Raw genomic sequence first — 12,949 nt, forward strand, 5'->3', positions numbered from 1 at the left:
CGCAGTGAGCTCCCGGGGCGGCGCAGGGGCGGGGTGAACAGGTGTGCTGGGATCTGACAGTGATTGTGTCTCTTTATGTGTTGGCAGTGACAGACGGAGAAGGGACGTGACAGCAGAGAAAGAGAGCGCGGAGTACATGTGTCCACTACAACCCGAGCTTAATAAAAAGTTCTGCACTGTCAAAAGTCGCTCCGGCTGGTATTTCTTGGGTCCACCGTTACACTGGTGCCGAAACCCACGCGTGATGTCCGGTCCCCTGCCGGCTCCCCCTGCTCCCCCGGCGGCGCCGCCGCCCGCCCCGCCGCCCGCCCAGCCGCTGCAGATCTTGGGCCAGATGATGTTGGACATGGCGGCGATGGCGGCTCGTCAGGCGGCCACGCAGGACCAACAGTTGGCGTTGCTTCGCCTGCAATCGGAGCAGCAGACCGCGGCTCTGGGGCAGCTGCTGGGGAATGCGGCCGCGCCGGCTCCCGCCCCTCCGCTGTCGGTGACGTTGCACCGGATGCGGGATGGGGAGGACCCGCTGGTTTTCATCGAGGCTTTCCAGGCCACGGCGGTGGCCTGTCGGTGGCCGGAGGAGGAGTGGGCCGCCCGGCTGCTGCCGCTTCTGTCGGGTGAGGCCCAGACGGCGGCGCTGAGCCTGCCCCCCGGCTCGCGGGGGGTGTTCGAGGACGTGTGCCGGGCGGTGCTGGATCGTTTGGGGCTCTCCCCGGAGGATTACCGCCGTCAGTTCCGGGCCAGCAGGATGTCGGGGGGGGAGCGGCCGTTTGCCTGGGCTCGGCAGCTGGAGGATGCGGCGGCGAGGTGGCTGCGACCGGGCCCCTCGGCTGGGGAGACGCGGATGCTGACCATGGTCGTCCTCGAGCAGTTCGTGGGAGGCCTGCCCGAGGCGACGGCTCGTTGGGTTCGCTGCCACCGCCCGGCGGATTTGACGGCGGCGGTGACGCTGGCAGAGGACCATCTGGCGGCCGACCCGGGACCGGGCCGTGAGGAGCCGCGGCGGGGCGCCCGTGTTCCGCCGCCCAGGCCACCGGCGGCGGCGTCGCAGAGGAGAGGCGGCGGCCCTGCGGGAACGGAGCAGGCAGCAGGGTGGAGCCCCAGGAACCCGTTCCGGCCGCTGCTTCCCGCCGGAACCCCGGCGGCCGCCGAGGTTGCCCCGGAGCCACGGGGAGCCGCACAGACGCCGGGGCCGGACTGTTGGAAGTGTGGGCGGCCGGGGCACCTGCGCCGAGACTGTCCGCTCATGGAGGTGGGGCAGGTGTTCCGCGTTGCCGGCGCTCCAGCGCCCGCCCCCGGTCCAGGAGTGACGTACCGCGTGCCGGTAAGGTGTCAAGGGGGTATTCGCCATGCTTTGGTGGACACGGGCTGCACGCAGACTCTGGTCCACCAAAGTTTGGTTCGCCCCGGGGCATTGTTGGAGGCTGACTGGGTGGAGGTTAAATGTGTGCACGGGGATGTTCACAAGTACCCAGTAGTGTCACTGTTGCTGAAATTCAGGGGCAAAACGCATAGAGTGAAGGCGGCGGTTAGCCCGCGCCTGTCGCATCCCCTTATTTTGGGTACGAATTGGCCGGGGTTCCACAGCTTACTGGGGCAGTACGCGGGGATGCGATCGCGGTCTGTAAATTCGTGTGACGTTTGCGCGGCGCTCGGCGGTGACGCGGGGTCGACCGACGCTGACTCTGGGGGGGAGGAGGAGGCGGGGACTTCCACGGAAGCCCCGCCGCCTCCCGTTGTGTACCCCACGGAAGATTTTCCACTAGAGCAGTCTCGGGACGACACCCTACGCTCAGCCTATGACCAAGTGATGGATATTGATGGTCGCTCGGTGCGCCCCGACGCTGCGCGAACGTACCCTCATTTCCAATTGCGGAACGATCGGCTTTATAGAGTGAGCCGTGACACTCACACTAATGAAATCCGCACACAGTTGTTGGTGCCGCAAAGCCGCCGGGAAATGATTTTCCAGGCGGCTCATTCGAACCCCATGGCAGGGCACTTGGGTGGCGAGAAAACTCTGGAGCGCATAATGGCCCGATTCTATTGGCCGGGCATTTGGGCCGACGTGCGCCGTTGGTGTGCGTCGTGCCCCGAATGCCAGCTGGTTAACCAGCCGGCCGTACCAAAGGCGCCGTTGCGCCCATTACCGCTGATGGAGATCCCGTTGAGCGTATTGGCATGGATCTCATCGGGCCATTGCACCGGAGTGCACGCGGCTATCGCTTTGTGCTGGTCCTGGTGGACTACGCAACGCGGTACCCGGAAGCAGTGCCGCTACGCACCATTTCAGCGAAGAGCGTGGCGCAGGCACTGTTTCAGGTCATCTCCCGAGTCGGTATTCCGAAAGAAATACTGACTGACCAGGGCACGTCGTTCATGTCGCGCACATTGCGGGAACTGTATGAATTACTGGGTATTAAATCTATTCGGACCAGCGTCTACCACCCTCAGACTGATGGGTTGGTGGAGAGGCTGAATAAGACTTTAAAATCCATGATTCGTAAGTTCATTCGCGAGGATGAACGCAATTGGGATCGCTGGTTAGACCCTCTGTTGTTTGCAGTGCGGGAGGTGCCCCAGGCCTCCACGGGATTTTCTCCCTTCGAGCTGTTATACGGCAGGAAGCCGCGGGGGGTGCTCGACCTGATTAAGGAAAACTGGGAGGAAGGTCCGAGCCCTGCGAAAAGTGAAATTCAGTACGTGCTGGACCTGCGAGCAAAGCTGCACACACTGGGGAGGCTCTCGCGGGAGAATTTGCTCCAGGCCCAGCAGCGGCAGCGACGCCTGTATGACAGAGGGGCTAGACTCAGGCAATTTTCACCGGGAGATAAGGTGCTTGTGTTACTTCCTTCTTCCAGCTCTAAATTACTCGCCAAGTGGCAAGGACCCTTCGTGGTCACACAGCGAGTGGGGGACGTTGATTATGAAGTGGTACGGTCGGACAGGGGCGGGGCCACGCAGATTTACCACCTCAACCTCCTCAAAGCCTGGAGGGAGGCGGAGACCGCTTCTCTAGTGAGCTTGGTAAGAGGGAGAGATGAGTTGGGGCCGGAGGCGCCAAAGTCTAGCATCCCCGCCTCCCTCCATTGCAGTGACCATCTCACACAGGCCCAGAGGGCGGATGTTGCTGCATTGCAACAGCGCTTTGCCGACGTGTTCTCCCCCTTGCCCGGCCGTACTTCTCTCATAGAGCACCATTTTGAGACGCGGCCTGGCGTGACGGTGCGTTCACGGCCCTACAGGCTGCCGGAACATAGAAGGCAAATTGTTTTCCGGGAATTGAAGGAAATGCTGAGGCTGGGAGTAATAGAAGAATCACACAGTGCTTGGTGTAGCCCCCTCGTCCTTGTAGCAAAGAAGGATGGGTCTATACGGTTCTGTGTCGATTATCGCAGAGTGAATGAGGTGTCACGTTTTGATGCTTATCCCATGCCCCGGGTCGACGAGCTCCTGGACCGGTTGGGCACCGCTCGCTTTTTTACGACTCTGGATTTAACCAAGGGCTACTGGCAGATTCCCTTGTCTACAGAGTCCCGGGAAAAGACGGCCTTCTCCACTCCGTATGGGTTATACCAATTCGTGACGCTTCCGTTCGGCTTGTTCGGCGCCCCTGCCACTTTTCAGCGCCTCATGGACCGGGTGCTGCGGCCCCACGCTGCCTATGCTGCCGCCTACCTAGACGACGTCATCATTTACAGTGACACGTGGGCGGGGCATGTGCGGTGTGTGGCCGCGGTGCTGGAGTCCCTGAGGCAGGCGGGGCTCACGGCCAACCCGAAGAAGTGTGCGGTTGGACGGAGGGAGGTACAGTATTTGGGGTACCACTTGGGAAGCGGGCAGGTGCGACCTCAAGTGGAGAAGACGGCGGCGATTGCATCCTGCCCGCGTCCCAAGACGAAAAAAGAGGTGAGACGGTTTCTGGGGCTGGCCGGCTATTACCGGCGGTTCGTCCCAGGGTTCGCGGACCTGACCAGCCCCCTGACTGATCTCACCCGCAAGGGTGCCCCAGATCTGGTCCAGTGGACGGAGCGGTGCCAGGCGGCGTTTGTGCAGGTGAAACGGGCTCTCTGTGGAGAGCCGCTGCTGTTCACACCTAACTTCTCCCTCCCTTTCTGTCTGCAGACTGACGCCTCGAGCAGAGGGCTGGGGGCCGTTTTGTCCCAGCAGGTGGGGGGAGTTGACCGGCCGGTCGCTTACATCAGCCGGAAGCTCACGGACCGCGAGTCACGGTACAGCACCGTAGAGAAGGAGTGCCTGGCGATCCGGTGGGCGGTCGACTCCCTTCGCTACTACCTCCTGGGCCGCCCGTTCACCCTCTGCTCGGACCACGCCCCGCTGCAGTGGCTCCACCGCATGAAGGATGCCAACGCCCGGATCACTCGGTGGTATCTGGCCATGCAGCCCTTTAAGTTCAAGGTGATCCATAGGCCGGGCGCGCAGATGGTCGTGGCCGATTTCCTCTCTCGCTCGCGGGGGGGGGAGTAGGTTCGGCCGGATGGGCCCCGGCCTCAGTCGGGCGGTGGGGATGTGTGGCGTGGGTGTGGTCCTTGGCCAGCTGCAGAGGAGGCGTGACGCAGTGAGCTCCCGGGGCGGCGCAGGGGCGGGGTGAACAGGTGTGCTGGGATCTGACAGTGATTGTGTCTCTTTATGTGTTGGCAGTGACAGACGGAGAAGGGACGTGACAGCAGAGAAAGAGAGCGCGGAGTACATGTGTCCACTACAACCCGAGCTTAATAAAAAGTTCTGCACTGTCAAAAGTCGCTCCGGCTGGTATTTCTTGGGTCCACCGTTACAGACAGTTTTAAATTTAAAACAGCCATTAGTGCACCTATACACTGATTTTCCATATAGATGTAGTTAGCTCAAAGATTTAGTCGCCGTGCCATCTCCTGAATGAATTATCTGCCAGAAAGAACACATGGGCGAATCGTGTTTCATGGTTTGACTTCTTACTCACAGCTTGGAACGCCAGATAACCTCCAAATCTTACTCGGCTTAATTTCAAATGTCACATTCATAAACCCCCGGTAACGACGACATGCAAGGAATAAAATGTTATGTGCTCTTTCTGTAGGATCTGAGCCCCGTCGTAGGAGAACAAAAACCGTAACGAGTTGAACATGGAACGACATATTAAAAATCTTTTTTAAATATGCCAGAAATTGTCGCAGAAGATTAATCAGGTGTAATAGAGCGCAGTGTTTGCGTAGCGTGACTTTGAACAACTGTCTTATTCTTGCGACAGAGTTGGATATGTGTATCCGTGCGTGTGTGCGTGCAGTATTTGTTGCACAGAGGAGGACGGCGCTTTTTGATTTGCAGAGCACTGAGCACAAAGGACACCGATCAATTGGGATATTGAGAAAGCACTTCATCTGATAATTTCCCTTACAGGAACTCTTCCCTTTATCTGGACTCAGCACAGCAAAGTCACTGAGCAATTAAAAGAATGAGCACGCTACAGTATACTAACCACACACTGATGCAGTAAAAAGGCCCTATTATGAAATTGGAAAAGAAGTGAGTTGAGATAAGGATACGCAACATATTGTTTGGGATTAATTAAGACGATCACGGCTTTAAATTCCTACTGTAAATGAGTCCAGTCTTGCAGGACGAGGTTAAGTCATGAGGAAGTACATAATAGTCTCTTATCCATGTTATGATTCACACTAAATACTAATCAGTGAGCTGTGGGGTTTTTTGTGCTTGCATCCAGTTACTGATTAAGAGAAATTATTTAAAAATAGATGCACTCTTTTAGTTTTTCAAAGAAATGATATTTCCCAAGTGGCAGGATTGTTTGGTCAAATTATTTCTTGTAGCCGAATGTGAGACTTCCTTTAGAGGGATCCAGTGCAGTTTTGCTCCAAAAACATGTGATGTATTTGGTGTGGAGAAAATGGTTTTCCACTTTTAGCAACTAATTAATTCTTTATCAATATTCATGATGAACTCCACATTTAGAAAACTGTAATTAGCTTTATTATCCTCTGGCCATTTGTGGGGGGGAAAGTTATCCATATAGTTCGAATCAAACCAGAGACACAAATCTAGTTTCTCACCAAATTGTACACGGCGTCATTAGACGTTACCTTGCATGGAAATCAGATCAGATCAGTCCAGATGCAAACTGCATGTGACAAGATCACTTCACACCAGCATTGTGTGCTATGAAGGCAGGCAGAGTTGGGAGGATAGTGTAATAATTCACACGAGCCACCTGGTGATTCCTTCAGTCACCTTCCGGTTTCCTCTCAGCCAGCTGCTCCCTGTACTCCTAATCAATCCGCAGTGCCAATGCTTCTGCAATTCACCGTGACCTTGAGTAACATGTCCCCTCTCTTTCGTTTTGGACGTTATTCCTACTCATTTTGAGGATGCACCTGTGCTCAGACCGAGACAGCAACTCTTTGTGATGCAGCTCTGAGATTTTACTGTGATCAACAAGAATCTTCATCTACATACATTAGACAGCAGGTCCTCTACTGCTCTTAATGTTAGTGTGGCAGGTTTTACCACCATTTTTAGCGTTTTGCTCTATATCTGGGGCATCAAACATAAGGCTCAGGGGCCAGAATTAGCCCTGTCAAAGACTATAATCTAGCCCACTGGATGGCTTTGGATAATATGTTTTACAGCTTTTCCTACTGATCAAGATCTCCTGCATGGCCATTTATACCACACATAAGTAATTTAGTAATAAATAAACAGTAAAATGAGAGTTTCCTGCCTTTTCATTATCTACTGTAAAAAGTGTTTACAATGTGTTCACGGTAAACTAAATATAAAAAGGGTAATTTTCTTCAAACAAACATTTCTATTATCAAAAGCCTTCTGTTTCATAATTACTGCGGAAAGAGCTACCACAACTTATTCTGTAGCGCATTTTCTTTCTTACAATTTAAGCCCAAAGAGTCGTTCTGGCAGATGCCTTTCATTTACTACAGCAACATTTCTTTAGCATGTAGAAAAACTGGGTTATACTATTTGAAATTCCTGTCGCTAACAAGATATCTGAGGGATTCAATGTGCAGCTAAACTTCTTTACACTGACAGAAATAAGAGTGTCTTTGACCCAGCGACCTTAAAATGAGCTCCATGCTCCACCTCTGCATAATTAAACAAGAAGATATTACCACAGTTTGGCAATTTTAGTCACTATTTGTACTAATTGTACTTCTAGGGAATAGTTACCTAGTTATCTAAAATCTATTGAGGTAAGAATTGTAGATTATAATCCATTTAGGAGACTATTTTAAGCAATATTGTTGCACATATCTGGTATAAATAATTACACGGTAAGCTTGTGCAGCAGCTGGAAGTACATTTCTGTCCAGGGCCTAAATTCTCTGCAGGTCTGTTTCTTTTTGGTTGGAATCTGAAAGAGGCGGGGGACTTGTTGTTCTGCTTGGCTGACCGTATACATGTATTGTCTGAGCCAGGCCACAGTGGCAGAGTGGCTCTCTTCACAACCCCAGTGTGACAGAGCTGTCTCTACATGAAGGTGACCCTCTCTCTGGAACCTCCACTCTGCCCAGCTTGCCTGTCAGGTCCTACAGGCGTCATGGTCTATTAAGCACTTTAATGATGACCACCGCCTCATGCAGTCACACAATAGCCCCTCACTCCTTCATATCCCTCCATAATTTGCGGTGCCGAATGTGTATATTAGTGTATATTTTCTCTGAGTCACCATGCTTGTAGAAAGCTATCTAACTTGTAACCAGCTTGTCTGTGGGCAGATTTTGATTAGGCCAGAATCCTTGGTGAAATAAATCTCCTCTGGGATTTAAAGGTAGATACTTTGAACAGGCAATCCTTCAAAAGGCTTTTACACTCAAAAAATCCACTAACGCCCCAATGTTTCAAAACACTGCTTTTATAGCCTCATACTTTATATCCATATCCTGCACTGTAGTGTAAAAGTGACAGGACTACTTGAAGATGGCAACAAGCCTTCGGGAGCACTCCTACCGATTCTTTCACATCTGTTGATCCCCAATATCCCTGTACCTGTCATGAATAAAGGAAGTTTGCTACGTGACAAGTTTATTATCTTCTCCCCTCGAGGTTGGCAAGAAGACACCTCTGTGTTCAGATGTCAGATAGGTTCAGTGTCTGTGCAGTTTTAGATGAGTAAAAATGTGGGGACAATGGATGAGACAAGGTCTGAAGGGTATCCTCAGTGCAGTTCATTCCACCGCAATCACTTTCATGCCGTGTTTACATCTAAAACACCCGGTGTCTATCCTGCAAAGTTCTCAAAAAGCACGAGTCAGGGAGAAGGCGAGAGCAGGACGAGTCCCCCACCTAAATTGTAGTCCCACTGAAAATACTTTTCTTTTCAATATTACAATGAAATGGTAGTCGTAAAACTCTCTTTACTGTGGCTTTAACAACACACAGTGATATCAGGTGGGACTTTGTGTATAATCTCACATAGAAGCTCCAAGGAAAGCTAATATTATTTAGCATTATTGGATTTTTTTATTTTGGCAGCTGGCATCAAATAAAGGAGAGCGACATTTCTTGATGCATAATGCAATATGACGCCTGCTATGCTACAATATTAATGTGATCACTTTATACTCAAACTGTGGCTTATATCTTAAAGTGTCATCAACTAAAAATGAAGAAAGGAAATTTGCAATAAATGTTATTTTAGTTTCATGTTTAACTATGAATTTGGCCTCGCACATATCACCACTGCTGACACTGTAAAAAGAAACAAAAGAAAAATGGAAAAAAAACACGTATATGAACTTGCTGTTTGTAGATCTTGTGTAAGCTCTGTGAGTTAGTGAACTGTTATTCAGCCAGTAATAACAGTAATTTCTGAGAAAGCTGTGCTTTTATGTAGCTCCATGTTCCCAGACAAGCAGAGGTGCTATAGGCTCATCAAAGAGACGCATAAAATGAAACGTGTATTATTGTTGTCACCTTTCAAGACGTATTTCATACAGAGACAATGAGATACAAGGCCCTTTGTTTTTGCCGTAGGTACGAATATCATTAGATCTACCATGAGTGCAATAAGTGTGAGTAGGTGCAGTAGCCTTTGCTCACAAGACAATAAAACACATATGGAAATGAGCCGACAGCATGACTAATAGTTTGCAGTTTCCACCACGCGCCCATCTTAGCAAAAAGCCTGTTCTCTCAAAGTGAGCCATTATACAGTTATCAATGAGCCTGCCTCGCCTTTGATCTCTCTTTTAAGGGGTTGAGGATTTGATAGCTAAAAAAAGAAACGCCTCAGAGAAGCTATCGGTATGCATGCTGTCTGACGTTATGCCCAAAATAAGGGATAAAATGAATACAAAGCAAGCTGTCACTCTCCATGTCCCTCCTGTCCCTAATCCTTCTACTCCTGAGTCTGTGCCTGCCACAGCATCATCAGAGCCCAGATCAAAGTGTGAGAGAATGGCCCACAGGTCTGCAAAGAGGGAGAGCTGACCTCCTCAGAGCTTACTGTGTCCTTGGACCAAAGTCCTTTTAAGGGCTAGACATATTCATTGAAAACCGATTCTGAGCTGTGTGCCTAAATTGAGCGTTAGTTTGTATCAGCAATCTGGCTTTATGGACATTCCCCGAGGTGGCTCTTGTATCTAAGGTGTCATTTCTATAAGGACAATTTAGCCACCTCATTTGAAAGCACTTATGTTCATACTGCTGGAATTAATTTACTTTAGAGACATGCACCCTTTAGTATACAGTAAAGCAAATACATTAGTGCTCATGCCCACACTACCGCAAGCTTTATTACTTAAAGCGTACCAGGCCAGCGCATATACTATAAATTGAAAAATAATGTTTTCTCACGCTAAAACGACATAGGCCTTGACCTCTCATACCGCTGCTGTTAATTAGTGTTGGTTGCTCTTACCTCTGGGCAAGCTCAGATTTATGGCTTAATGTTGTGGGAGCTTAAAACGAACGTGCGCTGCTGGGGCCTAGTCTGCCCATGAACTACATGGATAAACAGGTTTTCATACTCAAACCACAGCACTGATATGCTTCTTGTGGATTCCCTGACTGCATGTGTGATATTGAAATCTTAGATTTTAGCAAATGGATCTCAAATGAGCAAATAAATTTTGAGATTAACTGTTTAATCAAGCACAGGCTTTATTCGTTTCATTTTCTGCCAATTTCATAGCTTAGTCTCTGCATACATTAAAGGAAACTTTAACATGTTGAGATTATTATTCTTATTGTTTTTTGTGGGATTTATTTGCGGATTTATCAAGCACCATGTAGGAGATCGATATCAATTTCATCCCTGCACATTCAGTGGGGAGATAGATCAGTCGCATGTTTAGCCTACCCAAGCACAATCCGTGGCAGCAGAGGGAAACGGCTAGAAAAAGAACAAAAAATCTTTCCAGTTATCCTGGGTACTGGTTATCTGTCTGCCGCTGTGCATCTTTTTCTAATGCCTATTCATCTCGCTCCGGTCTACCTTGGCTCACAAACATGCTGCCGCCTGTCTTTTATTCCTTCACAATATTGCATCACCGGAGTTCACACAGGCTATGTATCACTGGAGCAAATGAGACGAGATATCAAGTGTTGCAGAACTGTGCACGATGAAGGCAATCACAGAGCACCCTGAGCTTCTGTTAACAAAGGGAGTTCATTAAGTCCATTAAAATCCCAGCTGAAAAAAAACAAAAAAACGCTGCTTGCTTCGAGTCTTTGAGTAATTATTCCTAAAGCACAAGGCCAAAGAAGAAATCGGAAGAAACAGACTTAACCTCGTCTTACGTCAAATGCATTGCCGTAAAGTACGCAGGAAAAAAGACAAACATTCACTCTTGTAATTGGGAAACGTGTCCCTGTGATTCAATAATAATTATGTATTTACTGTGCATCCGAGGGGTCAGTGCTACACCAGGGCGGAGTGTGCAATTCGATTTGCAGTTAATGAGGTTGGGTCTTTTAATGAATGTTAGTTTTTATTCTGTATATAGTGCTGTGGGGAATGTGGTTATGGCCTCTTTTATCATATGTTATGATTCTTTGCTTGATTCATCTGGGTAATATTTCACTGAGCTTTACTATTTTATACATTTAGAAACTTAATAGAGTAATCCAACAAAAATGAATCACAGAGCTCCTTAATTAAGCATAGAAACCTTAAATAATTCCCAAAGGTGATTTTATATAAACAAACTTATCTCATTATCTTAAGGAAAATAGATATAGAAGTGAAACCACTCTCTTTGATGCTTCTAATACGGTTGCCTTGCCTAAATGCTATATTCAGTTATTATCTGGTGTAGTCACTCGTGATGTCAGCTCCTTCAGTGACAGTCCCTCCTTGATTCTGGGTGACTGCTGGTGCACAGCTATGCCTAATCTCTATTTTCACATCAACCACATTTTGCCACCCCGCTGACCACACGCTATTGTTCGTTCTGCGTGTTATCTTGTAACACTGACTCCCTTAAAAACCAGTGTACAGTTCAGCCGTAGGTGACCCTTTACTACTGTAAATAATGCAGGGCAACAAAAGGGGTTGATTTCAACCGAGCAATCATTCCTGTGTTGACGGTGGCAAAGTAACGTGGTTGAAAGCACTTGGGTGGGTTTGGGGCTCTTGTAACTGGACACAGCCTGAGTGTGACCGGGCCATTAGTATGCATGCTGCAGCTGACGTGATTTTAGTTTCACATCGGTCCTGCCACAAAGACAGGGGGCATACAGTCTTCATATTCGTGCCGTTCTGTCAACTCAAAATTCAGAGTGGGATTTTGACTTTGAAGCCACTTTGATATGGTGCTTTTGAAATGTTGAAGGGCGGCTTGAAAGGAAAAATGTTTAATTAGTAGCCTTACATTGGAAGGGTACCATAGGCTGGCTTTCACTCGCCATGACCAGCACCCTTCCTCCCCTTCCTTTCCCTGATTAAGTGTGCTATTGAAGTTGATTTGTGAATGGAAATTAGTGTCTCTTGAAAAATGCTCGCTGATTGTTTTACTATTCGTTTAGATCAGCCACTTGGGAATCATCTGTTCTTACGGTACAAATCACGAGCTATATTTTAGGATTACTGATAATACTAACCTTCTAGCTCCATATGCTGCTAATCTCGACTGAGACAGTTTGACACGGGGTATGGATATTTGAAAATCCATGTATGCTCCCTTTTTACCTTTCATAGGATATATGGCTTGGCTTGTTCCTTTAACGCCGTTTTATCTTCAGTATTTCAGAGGCTCTCTCTCTTTGAGATACCCCATGAAACAGCAGCTTGATAGATTCAGACAGAATCCTCCTATTCATGTCTTTGATCACTTTCTTTATGACCACCTGTAATTTAACCCACCAAAATGCAAATGACTCCTAATGCTAAACACCACGCACGCATGCTCTACATATCTTAAGCTCTCGCTGAAATATTCACAGGCTTTAGAGGCCCCGAGGCATTTTGAATGATGTCTTATACTCTGCTCGGCGCTGAGGCTCAAATATTCAAATCAAACATGATGCTCAAAATTACCACAAATACATTTTCCTCTATTTATCACTTTCTTTCCTCCAATCTCAGGATTCAATCAAAATGCCTCTTTGGTTTATAATGTCATGCCTCTTGTGCTAAATACAATAAAAATTTCATAAGATCATCATAATTATGTCAGGCTAAGGATTGTAATCAAAGCAAAGTTCAAGGCTTTAAAGGAACCGGATGTTAGATACTATAAATTGTCAAATAAAAACCTGCATTCAAACAGAAGCTGCATGTTAAAATGAAAGATTTTTGATACCCTAGTGGCCCACAGTGTAAATTTGGGGCAGTATTTGCTTTTGCACCATTATTTCTAGTAGGAGAACTAAACTGGTGTATGTTAATTTCCACTATTTATGCAGTGTTTGATTGATTGTTCGTACAGGACAACCAGACAGATACAAATGGTAAATGGCCTGCATTTGTATAGCGCTT

General features: G+C 48.4%; 2 protein-coding genes across 4 annotated transcripts in view; both read left to right on the forward strand.

Annotated features, from left to right (window-relative positions):
* macrod2 (mono-ADP ribosylhydrolase 2) overlaps positions 1-12,949 on the forward strand; it is a 424,305-nt gene that overhangs the window by 299,278 nt on the left and 112,078 nt on the right. The window lies entirely within an intron of this gene.
* LOC308388156 (uncharacterized protein) lies at positions 88-5,449 on the forward strand. Its single transcript, XM_080868697.1, has 2 exons — positions 88-1,321; positions 4,660-5,449. Exons 1-2 carry the CDS (start codon positions 137-139, stop codon positions 4,660-4,662), a joined length of 1,188 nt encoding a protein of 395 aa, XP_080724823.1. The 5' UTR covers positions 88-136; the 3' UTR covers positions 4,663-5,449.

Source organism: Rhamphochromis sp. 'chilingali' (assembly GCF_963969265.1).
Source record: "Rhamphochromis sp. 'chilingali' genome assembly, chromosome: 20".
Taxonomy (NCBI): domain Eukaryota; kingdom Metazoa; phylum Chordata; class Actinopteri; order Cichliformes; family Cichlidae; genus Rhamphochromis; species Rhamphochromis sp. 'chilingali'.